General features: G+C 43.5%; 1 protein-coding gene across 1 annotated transcript in view; it reads left to right on the forward strand.

The window, feature by feature from the left end:
• Nucleotides 1–19,320, forward strand: part of tmeff1a (transmembrane protein with EGF-like and two follistatin-like domains 1a) — a 53,429-nt gene that overhangs the window by 25,405 nt on the left and 8,704 nt on the right. Inside the window, exons 3-6 of the mRNA XM_076098434.1 lie at nt 2,490–2,619; nt 8,537–8,566; nt 12,475–12,571; nt 13,384–13,532. Coding sequence (XP_075954549.1) covers nt 2,490–2,619; nt 8,537–8,566; nt 12,475–12,571; nt 13,384–13,532 — 406 coding nt within the window. The remainder of the gene's footprint in view (nt 1–2,489; nt 2,620–8,536; nt 8,567–12,474; nt 12,572–13,383; nt 13,533–19,320) is intronic.

Genomic DNA, 19,320 nt, shown 5'->3' on the forward strand with positions numbered 1-19,320 from the left:
GACCTTTTCCCTCATTGGTGGAGATTGCGTGGTTAAGGACTTTCTGTTTGGATGCTGCTTGATCCTTAGGAGCACAATTTCACCCGAGGGAAAAGTGTTTTATGGTGGTGGACGTGCCAATGACACGTTTAAAAAAAATCAACATCACAGCAGCAGAGGAAAGATATTGAGGGTTATTTCTTCAGAGCCACAGAAGACATTCTACAACCACTCTCACAAACTGAGATCGACTCTTCATAATGGGTGTAGAGCCAGTGTTGTGCTCAGGGATCTACAAGCTCCTTTAAGCTGGTTTCAACCCATAGACTGTATAAGAAGTAGACGTAGTCACACTGACCTCAACCGTTGGTTTGTGGACTACGATTGTGAAGGCTTGAGTACGGCATTTTGGCTGTATCCATCTTGGTTTTTGGCCCTCGCCATCTTGTTTTTAGGCAGTTGCCATCTTGGTTTTTGGCCATTGCTGTCTTGTTTTTAGGCAGTTGCCATCTTGGTTTTCAGCCGTCGCCATCTTGGTTTTTGGAAATTGGCATCTTGTGTTTTTGGCCAACGCCATCTTGGTTTTCGGCCATCGCCATCTTGGTTTTTGGCAGTTGGCATCTTGGTTTTTCACCATCGCCATCTTGTGTTTGTGGTCGTTGCCATCTTGGATTTTATTAATGACCGGTGTTTGTTGGACCCATCCACCTCCACTCCCACCTTCCCTGTGTGCCTTTGTTAATTAATTAGTTTTTGTTCATGAATTTGTTTGATTTCTCTTTTTTGTTAAATAATAATCTTGAATAAACAGGAAATAAACTGATCAAAAAGGACTTGATAGTTACCGTGATGTGTTTTTAATGCCTCTTGGTTTCAATAGAAATACATAAAACTAGAAATAAGAGTAGAATAAATGTAGAAACTATGAAATAACGTGATTCACAAAAGTGGAAAGAAGACAAAAGTCCAAAAACAAGGAAGAGAGCTGCTGCAACCTGATGATGATGATGATGATGGGAGACAGGAACCACAAACGTGTTGGTTCAACACTTCACTTCTTCAAATCTAATAATGACGAAGAAAAGACTTGAATGTGAAGAAGACAAAAACTGAGCACGAGCAGCTTTGAAGATAACAAGCAAACAGAAGTCCTGCTGCTCGGTTTCTGAACTCTCTCTGAGCCCATGAATCTGTCCCTGTTGTGCTCTGAAACCTGGATTCACTGGTTTTAGTCACTGGTGTGCTTCCATAGAGCTGCAGCGAAGTGTTCCTCTGCAGAGGTCGGCTCTGCTCAATGATTGATGGCTGTGAGTTAATAGAATATGGAATATGGATTGCTGAACACTGATATGTGTCCTTGGCAGCTGTGGTTTGTATCTGACAGCAGAGTCAAGTTGTTCCGTGCTAACCGTCATGCAGAATGAATGGAAACCAGTGATCGTCCTCCTCTTAGACCCTCTGAGGTAATCCTCCTCTTTCACTTTTAAACTTCCTCGCTGGCGTCAGCCTGACATTGACTATTGGTTTACAACAGGGTTGTGTCGATAGACGATGATCTCGGGCGTGGTCGATAGCCGACGGAATTTGGCTTCTTTTCCCTTTCATGTAAAAAAGTATTATTATTATTATTATTATTATTGATATAACACTAATAATTATGGCTGTACCAAAGCGTTTGAAGCTTCAGAGCTTCGTTTTATTGATATTCCCAAACCTGCAAACAAAGAAACATGATGTAGGAAAATAAAAAATAAAAACCTGCATTCTCTCTAGTGTCCACCAGGGGGCGACTCCTCTGGTTGTATAGAAGTCTATGAAAAAATGACTCTACTTCTCTCTTGATTTATTACCTCAGTAAACATTGTAAACATGAGTTTATGGTCTCAATCTCTAGTTTCAAGTCTTCTTCAATACAGCATGATGTTCATTTAGTACATTATGGTCCATTTAGAGTCAAACAGACCATAAAGCAGGGGATGCTTTAGGGCGGGGCTACACAGTGATTGACAGGTCTCTACCAGAGACGTATACGGCGTCTCTATGTCACTCCTCCTCAGTCCAGATATGGTCACTTCCTGTTCACTGGTTGTTAAAAATGACATGATGACGAAAGACTTAGATGGCGACGGACAAATTGTCGATCTCGAGGCTTCAAAACGTCCACAAACTGATGAGTGACGTCACGACGACTACGTCCACTTCTTATAGACAGTCTGTGGTTACATGTGGTGGAGAAGTGATCAGGACTGTATGATTTGTCCTTCACACTTGGAGAAATCAGATTTGTGTTGTAATAAAGTTCTATAAGGACAACTGGGGCTCATCAAGTTATTCTTTCATTCAGAGTCAGAATGAGCTTTATTGGCCTTTTATGTGAAACCGTTAACACCTGATGGATCTTAACTGACTTCCTTCATCCTCCGTCTCTTCTGGAGTGAGTCCAGTGTGTGTTTTCATGTCCAGCGGTCACATTGAGACTTAATTAACATTTGATTGTGTTTGATTTCCAGTGTCACAAGAACTACATCCCCGTGTGCGGCTCCAACGGGGACACCTACCAGAACGAGTGCTACAGGCGACAGGCGTCCTGCAAACAGCAGAGGCTCATCTCGCGGGTGTCCGACGGGCCGTGCTCCGCCGGTGAGTCTGCCAGGAAAAACACAGCCGGGTCAGCGCAATGGAAAAAAAGCTGATTGATTGAGGGCAGGGGAGTTCAACCACAAAAAGTGAATTACCACTCTTCATTTATTAATATCGACCAGCGGGAGGCGTATGTGTGAGGACATCAGTCAAGCGTCTGTGAAGGTTTCAGTCATTTTATGAAAGGGGGTTCGTCAAAGTGTCGTCTGAGGAAGTAATTCACCTTCTGCCTCGTAAAAACAGACACAACTCGTCTTCTTTTGTTTCTGAGCCGTCGCGTCGTAACGTTCGGCTTTTTATCGTCCATCAAATGCTGGAGAGCTAATGATGAAGTGAGACTGTTGAGGTGACTCTTCTGATCAGATGACCGGTTATGAAGAAGGGTCAGTTCACCCACATTAACAAACAACATTAAAGTAGTTTGGAGGTGTAATTTAACTGCAGATTTTCATGAAATCAGAATTATAATTAGCTTCATTGGCCTTTGAAAATTTAAAGACAATGAAGCTGAACAAAAAGGTATAAAGAAGGTGAAAAAAGACTGTTTCTGTTTATTATAAAGAAGAATAGAAGTCTGTTCTCGTGTGGACTTTAATCCAGTCTTTTCCCAAGAGTGTTTATACCAAATCCCGCCCAACTGTGCTGTGATTGGCTAGTCTTACTGTGCTGTGATTGGCTAGTACTACTGTGCTGTGATTGGCTATTACTACTGTGCTGTGATTGGAAGGTTGAAAACCCCGTTAGCGTTTGACAAAAGGTGTATCATAAATAAACGGCATCGTTTAAAGTATTGTCAGATGTTGAAGTAATAATTTAAAGTGTGCAGCTTCATTGCGACTCTCTCAGGACAAGATGATCGTTGTATAACGAGACTATAAGTGTCTCACTAATATTATTATCGACTCACAGTCGTTAATAATAATATATTATTATATAATAATATATTATATAATTATTATATATAATATATTATTATATAATAATATATTATTATTAACGACTCACAGTCGGCCGCGCTGCAGCGTTTAACTTCACCGTCAGTGTATTTTTTAATTGACTGAACATCAAACGCTCGTCCTAGTTTCTGGCGAACGTCATCGGTCCGATTGATTTCAGACAACGAGCCGGTTAATCAACCACAGATCCATTTTAATTAGGAGCCGGTTACGTCCTCCCGAAGCTAAGAGGTTCCCAAACCGGAGTGCAGGGACCCTCCGGGGGTCCTTCAGAGGTTACAGAAGGGACAGAAGTGAAATGAGGTTAGCCGTTAGCGGTGCTGCTAACGTTACTAGCTCTCCTGTTGGTTAGCCGTTAGCGGTGCTGCTAACGTTACTAGCTCTCCTCCTGTTGGTTAGCCGTTAGCGGTGCTGCTAACGTTACTAGCTCTCCTCCGGTCTAATCACTGATTGGTTGTAACATGCAGACAGAGACAGACCAAGAGTAGACAGAGACGTCTGCACACTACTCAGTGTTTGCCTAAAAGACATACAGTCATGGAGGGATATTTGCATGAGGCAGAGTTTATTTCCCCTAAACCTCCAGGTTTAATGTTCCACAGCTGGATGACCAGCAGCCATAAATCAACTCCATGCTGAGGCAGAAACAAAGCGCTAACGAGTTAGCATTCTCCTCATCAAACAGCCGGCAGACTCTCTGGGTTCAAAGGTCTCTGCAGGCCAGTCAGCGGTAATGTTCTCGTCCCCCTCTTGAGAAAGGTGATGGGAAACTCACAGCAGCAGCAGCAGCGGTGGTGATGATGGCGGTCAACTCCATCTGCAGGGGCAGCGGCCTGATTTCCCAGGAGGCCCCGCCCCGGCTCTGCCCTTATTGCCCCGTTACACCGGGGACCCAGCGCCGCGATATTTCGTCCCGCTTCCCTCGCCTCCGTCTTGAACTATTGCAATTTCCTCTCCCCGAGATTTATGCTTGCTGTAATTGAAGCGTTGGGGCGGCGGTGGTACAGACACTCAGCGGAGTATATGTTCCCCGAGCCGGAGAGGAGGCAGCGGTTTGGCTTCTCTGACAGCGCGGGACTAGGAGGTTACGGGAGGGCTGAGGCCTCCTCGCTGGGGTCTGATCTCAGGTCAGCCGAAGGTCTGAACCCCCCCCCCACCAGCCGGAGGTCAAAGTTATTACTCTTTAGAACCTGTGTTGTTGGCTTCTGGACGTTACTGGCCTGTTGAAAGAGAACGGAAGAGAGCAGATTTCACACATGTGGATGTAACACCAAAAGTCTTTTCTTCACCTGAACTTTGAAGGTTTCTGAGTCTTTGGTCCAAGATTCTTACTCGTGTCTTCTGTTGACGGAACAGTTTCAGTTTCAGGTTTTCAAGTCGTCCCAAAGCTGAAGAATGAACTTCCTGAAGTGGAACAATGTTTTCTTTTTGTATTTTGTGTGAAATGAGCCTTAAAGTTGGACTGAAGCTGCAGCTCAACACATTTCGTGTCCCTTCAGTGAATGTTGTGTCCTTGTTCTTTATTCTTCTCTTTCGTTTCCAACCGTGAGCTGAAGAGAAAATCGACCTTTGTGTTTGATCTTTTTGTTTTAAGGAGTATTTAGTTATAATAAATTAAATAGTCACACCTGCCTCCGCCGATCTCCGTCAAGATCCAAAAGAGCCGGAGCAGAACTAGAGCGATAAAGGTGGTTTTACTGTTCATTATCTCTTACGTCATGAAACTAAAGTTAGAGAAGCATCGGAGTGATTCACGTGTTGTGCAGCCGAGGAAGCAGTAAAAGCTGCGTGTGCTTCATTAAACACGGGGTCGGCCATCTTTAATTTCCTCAGCAGGTTTTATTGACTCGGTGCCGCTGCAGAGTTTCTATTCAGCGTTTGTTACAAGATATCTGGAATAATGTTCCCGTGTGACCCGAATATTGATATTAAAATTATAGAGATATGACAGTTTGAACTGTGATTAAGAGAGATTTCTGTTCTCAGTGTTTTTCATTCATAAACTTTGAAGATTATTGATCAGTTTTTCTGCGGTTCGGCTCGTTTTTATCGTCAGGATGAAACGATTCATTTTAAAACACCCTCCAACCTTTCTACCAACATTTCTACCAACCCACTTCCTTCTTTCCTTCCTTCCTTCCTTCCTACAGCTACCTTTTTCTTACTTCCTACCTTTATACCTGCCTACATTCCCTCCTTCCTACTTTCTTCCTTGTTTCCTATATCTACTGTCCTTCTCTTCTCCCTTCCCACCGACCTCCTTCCTTCCTTCCTTCCTAGCCTCCTACCTTCCTCTTCCTTATTTCCTTTCTAATGAACCACTATATCTATCCTTCCTCATCTACCTGTCTTCCTACCTACATATCCACTACCTTCCCTTTGTTCCTTCTATCCTTCCTAGTTAGGAAACTACGTAGCTACACTACCTCCTTCCTACCCTCCAACCTTTCTATCTTTGCCCCCTACTTCCTTTTCTACTGACTACTTCCTTCTTTTCTTCCTTCCTACATTTTTTCCTGCCTACTTTCCTTCCTCTCTACCTTCCTACCTTTTCTCCCTTGTTTCCTACCTATATCCACTGTCCTTCTCCCTTACCGCCAACCTCCTTCCTTCCTTCCTACCTCCATATTCATTGCTTCCTTTCTTCCTATCCTACTTTCCATCCTCACTACCTTCCTACCTTTTCTCCCTTGTTTCCTACCTATATCCACTGTCCTTCTCCCCTACCTTCCTACTGACTTCCTACCTTCTTTCATTCCTTCTGACCAGTCTAGCTTCCTTCTTAGCCTCCTATCTTCCTACCTCTATCTTCCTTTCATCCTACCCACTTTACATATTTTCCTTCCTTCCTTCCCATCGTGAATTCCTCTCTAGACATATATCTCTCTTCCTACCGACAGTAAACATCTACTACCTTCCTCTTTTCCTTCCATCCTTCCTTCCTACACATGTATACACACTCATCCTTTCTTATCTCTCAGGTGTGTTTCTGTGTCTTATTAAGTCTCTCCAGAGGATCAACACATCTTCATAATATCTCATTTATCTCAAAGTATTTGATATTTTTGGTGACTTTCTTCCCATTTGAACAACAGCAACAATCGTTCTTTCATTGTTAGATTCTGATGAGTTGGCGTAAAGACAAACAGACGTCTGTCGTGTTAAATAACTAAATGCTTCATGTGTTCATGTGTTCATGTCGTCACTTAAGATTAACAACCTGCTCATTCTCCCTCATCAGCATGTTTCACCTGCTCCTCTCAGAGTTTCAATCTTTTCCCCTAAACGTTGAACTTAAAGCGACTGCTCGTTCGTAAATGAACACTATCCACCCCAGAAGAGCTTCCTCTCTACATACAGTAGCTACAGCAGAGTTCAACCTGCAACGTCTCAACGTTTAGTCAATAAGACGCTGACAGAAGCATTAATATCTCCGCTCACTCTCAGCCCATTTCTGCCTCCTTCTCCCATGAAACAACAATCTCGTGGTGACTTTGTGAAGAAGTGCGGCAGCTAAAGGTGAAGTTTAATTGAACCAAGCAGCCAGTTGTCCATTTCTTAATGCAGCGGTGACGTGCCAGGAACTCCAAACACAGCGGCCGGCTTCTTAATCCAAAGATGCTGCGCCAACATTTTCACCGTCGGTCCATTTTCCTGAGTGAGCTGCAGGACGTTCAGTTAAACCTGCTGCCAAACACAACGCTTTGATTATCAGTTATGGATTTCATGAACAATCTACAATCAGGGGCTGGGTTTGTTATTCACTGCAGACAGTGTGTTAACTTTAAAGAGAGAAGATCTTTGATTTATTGTTAAACCACAATGACTCGTGACTTTACTTGACTTAAGAAATACTTGATACCGTCCCCCAAAGATTAAAAAGCCATTTGGATAAAAAGGATACCAAAGATCATTTTGTTCGTAAACAAAGACTGTGAAGTATGTCAACAAAAAAAAGAAGGAAATTGAATTGCAGTATCTAAAACCAGCGTGACCTCACACAGCTGTTCGTATAATCATTTATGGAAAGTTACTTCTCGTTTTTCGTGCGTTTTTCTACAAAAGTCCAGCAACAAGTGTTCATTTCTGTTTGTTACATGAATACAGTCTTTTCAAAATGAACTTCTGTCTTCACAAGAAACTACGTAGTTAGATTTAAGGAAGACACCGTGGTTAGGGTTAAAATAACTACGTGGTGTTACTGGAGTACGCAAGTTCCGTGAGAAATGACTAAACAAACATCCGTCTCCTGGAGGAAAGAATCGACTTCCTCTCTGTCCGCCTGGCGTAACTTTTTGCGGACTTTAAACTTACTGGTGAATAATCATATTGATTAAATACGATTTGTTCATTGATGTTTCGTAAGTATAGCTAACGCTGTGAGAACAGCCTGGCAAAAACTTGCGCGTCTAAAATTGCCGACGGAGACGTAAATGGCGCTACGTTTAGAGCACGTTACGACTTGTTCAGGACTTAAAACTCAAAGTTTAGGACTTGGGACTTGATCGGGATTTGCATGTCTTGACTTGGGACCTCAGCGCAAAGACTTGAGACCACTGACCGAATCTGGCAACCTCAACAGCAACCAACTAATAAACAGCTAGGACATCAGATAAGAACACTCTGGATCTACAGAGTTCAAACACAGAGCGGAGAAGGAAGGAGACACATTTTCATACTTATAATTCATCCACAAGCCCTTAAACAAAAACTGTTTTTTTCATTATTAAAAAAATTATTTTTCATTATTTAAAAAGGTAAAACAGTATTCCCAATGTGTTTCTACACTGATGCACATGAGATGTTTACAGCCTTTATGCTAAGCTATGCTAACCGTAAAGATGTTGCAGGGGACAACGTAACGGCAAAGAACTCCTGTGATTATTATGAGACCCTTGATCAGTGTTTGGGTCTTTATAATAAAGACATAACTGGTTGTTGTGTCTCTTGTGTCTTTACAGATCCTGGTTCTGGTTCAGGAGACGGAGACGGTGAGTTTGTTTCTTCTTCTTCTTCTTCTTTGGGTTATTTCATTTCACTTCTACAAAAAGTCAAACACAAATGAATGACAGCCGCAGTCTGAATGAAGCGTTTGAGGCTCTTGTATTGGTGGGGTAATAACTCCTCTCATAAAGATCGTGTGGAGGTTTTCCGTCTCTGCATTAACTCTCCTGATGAGCGGATTGATATTTTCCGTCCTGCGGGAGTCGACCTGAAAGCCTCGCCGTTGCCTAATTTGGCAACAGAGATATTTTATGACCATCTGTGAGCGCCGACCACAGCGTTTGTTGTTTAATACGGCTGCTGTGGTGGTGGTGGGGGGGTGGGGGGGTAATTGAAGGGGGTCTCCGGAGAGATGGTGTCTCCACCATCTGCATCAGGAGGAAACGGTGAGTTTCTTGCAGGCGATCAGTTACTGAACCTGACTGTAGCTCTCCTCCATGTTTGTCTTTTACTCTCTGATCGGGGACACACCTGGCGGCTGAATCAACACCCACCTGAGAGAAAAGAACCTTTGAAGAGCCTGAAGTGCCTCTCTTAGCAGCCTGGTCTCACCCAATGAATGACGTAGCTAAACCTGCGGAAGGTAACGCGTAATTAGTGCTGTAATTCGTTGAAATCAAACAAAATCGCAAAAAGAGCGCAAAACCCCCACAGGTCAGTTGTGAGAGGAGGTGGACGGCTCAGATCCTTCAGCCTGTTAAATAACGTCCGTACTGAAGTAACCTCATTTTCATAGTTATTTGAACCCAAACTACTTTTCCAAACTAAGTATTTTCCTTCTGAAGATGGAAGTTTATTTTGAAAAGACTGTATGCATGTAACGAGAGTGAACTGTTGCTGGACTTTTATAGGAAAACACACAAGAGATGAGGAGAGAGAGCTGCTGAAGTCTCCAAAGAAAATAAAACAATCTGTCTGGTTTCATTTCAGATATGTTGAATATTAACATTAAAACATGGCGTCTGTTCTCTTCAGACAGTAGATGAGCCACGTTTACATTAAGGCTGGCAGTAATGAGAGTATCACTACATTGCCTGTTTTGCTGCGTTAGTATTTAGTTTCATTCATAGAATCTATTTTTAAAAAGAACGTCTTTAACCCTTCCTGTCTGTGTTTGACGATGCTGAATCGAGCTGCAGGAGAAGAAGAGCAGAGCGCTGCGATGTGGTGAAGCTGCTCCGATCCGTTCGGATCCTTTAACCTTCTCAGCTGACGTCTCATTAGCCTCCTGCCTCCACGCTGAGCCTCGCTGACACATCTCACAGCGCAGTGAACGCCCTGTGAAGTCATGTAGAAGTCATAGACTCAGTCTAGTCCCACCGACGTGTGCGTCACATGGGTCTCTCCTCAGTCAGGCTGCCCAAACTTAATGTGCTGTGATTCGTAGATATCCTACGAAATGACTTTGTGTGTGAACGTGAACCAGGAAGTATAAAGAGCCACGCGGGGCAGGTGGGAGGTTGATTAGACTTTAACACAAGAGACAGACGTTTGTTCCCCACGTGAAACGAGAGGTCACGCGGGGAACAAACCCCAAATGTTTCAGGCGGAGACTGCGACTGTGTGTGTGTGTGTGTGTGTGTGTGTGTGTGTGTGTGTGTGTGTGTGTGTGTGTGTGTGTGTGTGTGTGTGTGTGTGTGTGTGTGTGTGTGTGTGTGTGTGTGTGTGTGTGTGTGTGTGTGTGTGTGTGTGTGTGTGTGTGTGTGTGTGTGTGAGTGAGTGAGTGTGTGTGAAGCAACATCATCCTGCCGTCTTCAGAGTCGAACAGAAACAAAAGAGCCTCTCTGCTGCGGCTCCTCGTAGATCGATCAGCAGCCTCCGAGCCCCGACTGAGCTCTCCATGTTCAATACATCCACCCACAGCAGGCCAATCTGTCAGCCAGCAGGCTCTCACACACACACACACACACACACACACACACACACACTCTCTCGTGTTGCTTTAATCATGATGTCGCTCTGTAAGTCACATTTTTCTTGCAATAAACGGGAAGAAATCTGCCCCAGAGTGAGTCTCATTCATATCTGTACTGCAGACCTGCAACAGCTGTTACAGGTCTACATATCTACCACCAAAGATACTGAAGCTGTGGGTTTTTAATGTATTTTGATTTGTTTCTGTTGTGCCGATCCGTGATGAGAACCGGACCGTGACTTTTATGATCCGTTGGTCCCGTAATGATCAGAGATTGAGGAGGCGGCTGTGGCTCAGCTGCAGAGTGATGAACACTTGAGCACAATAGCTCCTGATGGTGTCCTGCATTTGTGTTTGTACTTGAACATCAATCTGAGAACCAAACAGAGTTCTAGACCTTGAAAGAGACCTTTAAAGGCTTCTTTGCTTCAGACGGGCCAAACTTCACCTTCCACGCAAAATCCACTTTAGGTTCACACGACAAAGCTACTTGGTTATGTTTTGTAAAAGATTCTGGTTTGGGTTCATATAAGTACATTTGTTACGTAACGAAAGCACAGTGACATAAGTCAACGTTTGGTTTCACATGTGACACCAACTGTTCTCCCGGGTGAAGGTCCTGTGTTTGTTTGACCCGTTCATGGCTCCATCCTACGTCACCTCATTCCTCTTTTGCTTCCGTCACAGTTACTCTTTTTGAATTGGTATCGGTGGTCAAACACGTGAATTGATGATGAAGACCTTCTGAACACAGAAACAATAAATCTAATTAGACCGTAGGTTTAACAGCAGGACTAACGAGCGATCTAATTAACTTGCTGGTTGTTCCAGTTTCTTTGCTTTATTGTATTTACATTTTGATGTTAAATTAATATTACTATTATTAGACTGCAGTGGAAACAGCTGCTGCTGACTTGAAGTCTGAACACAGGATTTAATAACTTCAGGTCAAAGTCTTCTCCGGTGGCCGACACGTTTCCTGTTGTCTGGTGTGGATACCTTCCTCTCCCCTTCTTCCTCTTGTTACCTTACAAAATGACACTTGATGAGTCATAGAGAAACGGCTCTCCTGATGGAAGGCAGCCGTGAGTAAATCCCCGGAGCTCTTTCGGTGTTTGATGCTCCGGTTGTTGCCGCCTCGTCTGCTCTGAACTCGCTCTCTGCAGGAAGAAATGAGCGCCGTCATGCGAGATGACATTAACCCCCCCCCCCGTAATGACGATAATAATAACAGTAATATCATAAGATGATAATGTGCGTGCTGTGTTCCCATTTGGCCGATGAGCTCCGGCGGCCTCTCCACACACTCGGCTGTGTCTGATAGAAACGTGTTGAACAGAAGCTGGAGGTCGATGTTCTGGAGAGAAGTGTGAGAAATAATAACAATAAAAGAGCTGATTGTGTTCTTGAAGTATGAACAACATGAATAAACAAAGAAGCAGTGAAGCACAGACGCGATGTTAAATTAAAAATATCTTTCATGTAAACGAGATGAGGAAGGTGCAGCGTGCACAGCTGATCACAGAAATATCACTGATTGTAACAATTTAATACGTTTTATGATTCTCAATCTCCAATACGTTTCCAATTATGAATCCAAGCATGTTCTCCACTAAGATGAATATATTAATTTAAATATGATGTAGTTTTACTTTTATAAAACTGTAAATTTGGTAAATTTGTTGGAAGTGAAGCAAAATCTCTGCTTTATTGTTAAAAGTAGAGCATGTTTTTTTACTGTTTAATGAACTGATGAAGATTTATACTTGAATGCCACATCTTTAGGGGTAATGTGGTTTATTTGATTGAAGGTGTTTTATTACACTAAATAATAAATAAGGGGTTTGGATTAATGTCTGCATAACTTCATCATACATCTTCTTCTTCCAGCTTCAGCCTCCGTGATGACGGCTGAGAGCTGATTTACGCTTTAATCTCAAACGGTTTACTTTGATTGTATTTTTATGTGATTTGTTCCAGATGACGAGGGTTCAGGCTCCGACGTCGGGAAGAAGTTCACCAAGTGCAGCACGTGTAAATATGGAGCCGAGTGTGACGAAGACTCGGAGGACGTCTGGTGAGTGTTTCACAGAGAGTCTCTGCAGCTGGAAGGATTTCACTGAAGCTTAGAAACAGTGAACGTAATCCAGAGCACAGCGACCACATTCTGCCATGTCTGCTTAAAAACCCTCTAATAAGGATTTGTTTTTGAGTTATTGTAATCAAAATGAAAAAATCTGTTAATCTGACCCTCGGTTTAACTTTCGATCAGAATCAGTTGATCATTTGCAACTTCTCATTGAAGTTCTCCAGAGCTCAGCGTCTGTGTTGAAGAAGACTTGAAACTAGAGATTGAGACCATAAACTCATGTTTACAATGTTTACTGAGGTAATAAATCAAGAGAGAAGTAGAGTCATTTTCTCATAGACTTCTATACAACCAGAGGAGTCGCCCCCTGGTGGACACTAGAGAGAAGTAGTCATTTTCTCATAGACTTCTATACAACCTATTGCCTGCATGTTTTGTACCATAAGAAAGATTTAAAATGTTTGAGGTGAAGATGATCAAACATGTCCGTAAGAACTTAAGGGACTCCAGTTCCAGAAGTTGTGATTGTACCTTGTTAAAAATAATCCTCCTGACAGAAATGTTTGGAAAGATAATAAATATTTTACTGTCTGTAGGAGTGAGTCTGTGAATAAATCACAGAATATGAATACCTTCTTCATGTCTGGAGTCGTGAACTTTATCTCTTGAGGTGCAGACGCCCAGTCTGTGGTGAATTAATGATCCGTGTCTTCATTTAGAAGTCTCTAAAATGAGCTTCAGCTAACGGTTCGGTGCTGATGAGCAGAAACACGGACACACGACTCCCTCTTCTTCCTCAGGTGCATATGTAACATCGACTGCAGCGGCCACAACGAAAACCCGGTGTGTGCCACCGACGGGAACTCCTACAACAACCCCTGTCTGGTCCGAGAGGCGTCGTGCATGAAGCAGGAGCAGATCGACGTCAAACACCTGGGCAGGTGCCCCGGTAAGACTCCTGATGTGTTGGAGCTAATCGTATCATCCTCACGCACACAATGACGCTTTAATACAGAAAAACTGATCAATACCAACAACTCAATACTTAAATTAATACATATTTAATCATGACGTATGTATGACCCAAGACTAACCCAGTAGTACAAAGACTAACCCGGTAGCACAAAGACTAACCCGGTAGCACAAAGACTAACCCGGTAGCACAAAGACTAACCCGATAGCACAAAGACTAACCCGGTAGTACAAAGACTAACCCGGTAGCACAAAGACTAACCCGGTAGTACAAAGACTAACCCGGTAGCACAAAGACTAACCCGGTAGTACAAAGACTAACCCGGTAGTACAAAGACTAACCCGGTAGCACAAAGACTAACCCGGTAGTACAAAGACTAACCCGGTAGCACAAAGACTAACCCGGTAGTACAAAGACTAACCCGGTAGCACAAAGACTAACCCGGTAGCACAAAGACTAACCCGGTAGCACAAAGACTAACCCGGTAGTACAAAGACTAACCCGGTAGCACAAAGACTAACCCGGTAGCACAAAGACTAACCCGGTAGCACAAAGACTAACCCAACAGCACAAAGACTAACCCGGTAGTACAAAGACTAACCCGGTAGTACAAAGACTAACCCGGTAGCACAAAGACTAACCCGGTAGCACAAAGACTAACCCGGTAGTACAAAGACTAACCCAACAGCACAAAGGCTAACCCGGTAGCACAAAGGCTAACCCGGTAGTACAAAGGCTAACCCGGTAGCACAAAGGCTAACCCGGTAGCACAAAGACTAACCCAGTAGCACAAACTGTTAGCTGTATATGGGTGAGCTTGGGGGTGTTCATGTTTATAAGTATGGGGTGTCTGCCTGAAAGGTGCTTTGCCATGTTAGACGTGTTGCCTCCCTTGGTCTGTGTGGCTTTGAAACACGTTTCGCAGACGGGTCTCTGTATGTCAGTGGGGACCGTACACGGACCCCCATTTCCGTTTTTTGGTTTTGTTTTTCCATTTTTGGTTTGAAACGAAAAACGAGAATACCATGGTATTTCTGTATTGTCGTTTTGTCGACTGAACGGTAAAACAGACTATCAAAACGTACACGGACCTTGATGCATGTCTCCCCAGCGATCACTGCTGTGAGTGAGGCTGCCTGTTGCTGTGTGAGCGCTGGGTAGCCCCGCCCCCTTGCAGTCAATGCCTGCAGGCAGCCTGACAGGGAGCGGAGCAGCGAGTGCGCTCTGATCGCTACTATTAGTATCGATACTAAAAATATGCAAAATCGTATCGTTTTTAACGTACAGGTACCGCGGTACCTTTTTAGTATCGATACACCGTGCAACATTACCCAGTAGTACAAAGGCTAACCCAGTAGAGACTAACCCAGTAGAGACTAACCCAGTAGAGACTAACCCAGTAGAGACTAACCCAGTAGAGACTCACCCAGTAGAGACTAACCCAGTAGAGACTAACCCAGTAGACTAACCCAGTAGAGACTCACCCAGTAGAGACTAACCCAGTAGCACAAAGACCAACCCTGTACAACAACGTTGTTCCGTCAATTTGTCATTTACTACAGAGAGTCGTGTGATGATCTTGGATGTTTTTTGTGTCCCGAACAGGCTGGAAAATGATGCGTTCAATGTCACATGAACGCAGTATATTTGGGCTCTTTTTGAACCTTCCTCCTCACATCTTGTTGCCCCCCCTCAGGCAGCCTGCCTGTACTCTTCCACATAAGCCTGAGAGAGTAAAGTTGACATGTTTTGCAGCTCAATGAAGTGTTTACTGACAGTAAATGCATTTTTCTGGCGAACACTCACATTATTCTGTGGACGGTTTGAATCCTGTGGATTGTGTTTGCAGCTGTTAACGGCTCACAGGGTCGACCTCTGACCCCTCCTGGAGTGAGTCTGAGAGCAGAGATGGGCCTTGCTCGGTTTGTGCTGATGCCTCTATCGCTGTTTTATTGAATCCAAATTGGAAAATCCCATCAGCCGGGCTGGTTGAGCTTCAGACAATGGGTGAATTATGAAAGAGTTCTTCACCAATAAACCGCCCCGTAAACGAAAAGCTCTTCATGAGAGTCCACTTCACAGGTTTGCTCTGACGTTTTACTTCATTTATACTTTTCATTGCACTTCATTTCTCTGACAGCTGCTTTCATTTGAGATTCTGTTTTTCTGTCGGCGCTTTCTTCTTTGTTTTCTTTTCTTTTTACTTCCTTACATGTGTCCTTCCTTATTTACTTTCTTGTTTCTTCTTCTTTGTCTTTTCTTTAGTATTTCCTTCTTTCTTTCCATACATTTTTACTTCTGTCTTTCTTTCCTTCTCTCCTTATGTCCTTCCTTATTTCTATTGTTCTTCCTCTTGCTCATTTCTTTCCTTCCTTCTGTCCTTTCCTCGTCTCTCCTTCTCTCTTGTCTCTTTCCTTCTTGTTTTCATTTGTCCTCCATCTTTTTTGTCTCTCTTTCGTCTTTCATTCCTCAGTTTTTTTTCTGTCTTCATTTCTTCTTTTCTTTAGGCCTTCCTCCTTCTGTCCTTTTACGTGTCCTTAGTTTTTCCTTCCTTCTCTCTTGCCCTCTTTCCTTGTGCCCTTTCGTCTCCGTCCTTTTCTTCCTTCCTTCCTTTAATCCTTCCTTGTTTCCTTTTGTCCTTCATTCCTTTCTATAATTTTCTCTTTTTTTCTTTCATTTTTTCTGTTTTTCTTTCTCACCTAGTTCTTTTCCTTCCTCCCTTCTTCCTTTTTTGCCTACTTTGATCTGTCCTTCCTTCTGTTTTCATGTCTTCTCTTCAGTCCTAACCTTTTTTTTCTCATCTAAAATCCTCAAAACTGGAACGTTTATTCATGTCGCATGAAAAGCTCTACTTCACGGTGTTACATCATATCTTTAATACGCCTCAGCGAGAGATCCAGAAAGTCTCTTTCTCACTGTTACATGTCATGTCATTGGGTTGTCGCTGTTTAATTCCTCCACCTCCAACCGTGCTGGAGCGCTGCAGACGGAGGTCATTACTCCACATTAAGTTGCTGACGTAGTAAAATGCAGGATGGATGTGGTGAAACACCGCTGACTGCACAACTGAGAGCCTTTCATCTCCGCCATAAATCAGCCTCATTATTGAAGCCGTGTCAGACAAATGAATGTGTCTAATCACCAATGTTTCCAATTAACCCACAAACCGAGCGTGCAGTTTTGTTTCCGTGTGATTCCACGAGGCATTAATCCAAACCTCGTTAACACGACTGCTGCTTCTGATGTCTTTAGTTTCACTGTGACGCCACAAATCTGTCAGAAGTCACTTTGATCTGCTGCAACAAGAGACGCATCTTGTTTTTTTTGCAACCAGTGAACAGGAAGTGACCATATCTGGACTGAGGAGTGACGTAGAGACCTGTCAATCACCGTGTAGCCCCGCCCTAAAGCATCCCCTGCTTTATGGTCTGTTTGACTCTAAATGGACCATAATGTACTAAATGAACATCATGCTGTATTGAAGAAGACTTGAAACTAGAGATTGAGACCATAAACTCATGTTTACAATGTTTACTGAGGTAATAAATCAAGAGAGAAGTAGAGTCATTTTCTCATAGACTTCTATACAACCAGAGGAGTCGCCCCCTGGTGGTCACTAGAGAGAATGCAGCTTTAACACTTGAAGCTTTGACTTCACTTTAAAGAACCAGAGGTTACATTCAGTCTTTTCAAAATAAACTTCCGTCTTCAAGGGAAACAGCTCCGTTAGTTTGGTTTTGGTCTGGTTTAGTTAGGTTTTCAGAGATCATGGTCTTCGGTTACATTAACTTCGTGGCGTTTACTTAAGTACGGAAGTTACATGACAAATAAATCAACGTTGATTCCTCGTTTCACAGTCTCTTGGGTGAAAGACCGGTTCCTGTTTGATTGATCCACCTTCCTTTCGTCCTCCATGACTTTTTTCTTTTGCGGTCTTTAAACTTCCTGGTTCACGATTACGTGGATTATATACGATTTGCTCTCAAGGGAAATCTACAAACTACAGTGCATTCATGTTCTGTAGGTAGAGGTGTGTATCTTGTTGGATACAAAGCTCATTTGTAGTCAGTTTGCTGGTGTTGTTTCTCCCGGCCTCAGCACATCCTCTAAGATTTACGTCCATCGACTCACCTTGAATCTCAAACGTGTCGTCTTACCGGAGACGCCCTCCGCTCCGTCTCGGCCGGTGTTGGCAGGAGACGGTAACCCGGCAGGATTTATGGATTCCTCGTCAGTGGAGCGGCTTCAAGGTGGCCGGTGACCGAGCGTCTGATTGGTTCGGTGAGGTGGAGGGTGGTGAGGAGCATCTGCCCTCGATCCTCAGGGCGCCCGAGACAACACTCACCAGAACCAGACTCTGTCTTTATGATCCATTACCAACATGAAATAATATAAATATCATATTTGCATAAAGCTTATTCCTGCAGGTTTGACTCTCGTAACGTGTCGGTGGCAGAGACCTGACCGGTGCTTCACTTCTCAGAAATCTGACATACAGTATTTCAATATGTTCCGTCTCATAAATACCTGAATCGTGATGTTTATCATGTAACTGCAGGCACTGCCACGGCTCCATGGATCGTTTTATTCTTTGGAAATGATCTGAATATGAGCAGCTGGTCTGTTGTTGCATTTAAGTATGAATTCATTTGATGAAATCTAGTTTAATATTAACCAAAATGGCTTTTAGGCTACCAGCTAGAGTGCTTTGTGGCCATTTAATTCATTTTGAGATTACTGCAGATGTGTTTCCTCATCGACCACCTGATTGGTTGAAGAGTATTTAGAATTTCAGTCGACTAAGATCCTCTTTGTTTACTACGGCGGTGTGTTCGACACCGGCTGTGTTTCTGGGAAAAGCCTGAAAGAGAAAGAATAGAACTCTGAAATATCAAAGTACGTACGTTGGACAAAGTCACACCCACAACGAAGGTGTCCGTATACTTATGGCCACATCGTGTCAAAAATCATGCTTTTTTATTTTTTTTAACTCAGCAGATTATTAAATAATCACAAACGTATTTCTCTCTCGTGCAGTATTTCCCCTCTGTATTATTTACACAGAGAGAGAGAGAGAGAGAGAGAGGGGGGGGGGGGGGGGGGATGGGAGGAGGGATGGAGGGGGAGAGAGAGAGTTTTGTCAATATTTCTTCAGGAATGATGGAGCGTTAGAGATGGATGAGTGTGTGTTTGTCTCTGTGTATTTCAATTGTGCCTCAGTGTGTGTAGCAGTAGATGGTGTGTGTGTGTGTGTGTGTGTGTGTGTGTGTGTGTGTGTGCTGTTTAACATTCCCAGCAGCTCCTCCTGCATGAAGACATGAAGCCCGTCAACTGCAAAATAACAACAACAACACGCCAAACCTGCTGCTGCTTTGTTTGTGTTTTTTGTCATCACCCACCACTCACACACACACTCACTCTCACTCTCACACACACACACACAGTCTGGTTCAGATTAACCCTGCACCACCTCGACTGACAAACCGAGTGAGACGCAGGCGTTGAGTAAACATCCTCCGACATCCTTTAGTCTGTCCTCAGGAGTAAATAACACACACGCACTCACACACACACACACACACACTCACACACACACACTCACACACACTCACTCACTCACACACACACACACACACTCACACACACTCACTCACTCACACACACACTCACTCACTCACACACACACACACACACACAGCCAATAAATGAAAAGACAGCAGGTAGAAAGTCAAACAGTCAGGTTCAGACTGAGCGACAATAGAAG

This window comes from Anarhichas minor, unplaced genomic scaffold (assembly GCF_050575085.1).
Source record: "Anarhichas minor isolate MPS153535 unplaced genomic scaffold, ASM5057508v1 ptg000024l, whole genome shotgun sequence".
Taxonomy (NCBI): Eukaryota; Metazoa; Chordata; class Actinopteri; order Perciformes; family Anarhichadidae; genus Anarhichas; species Anarhichas minor.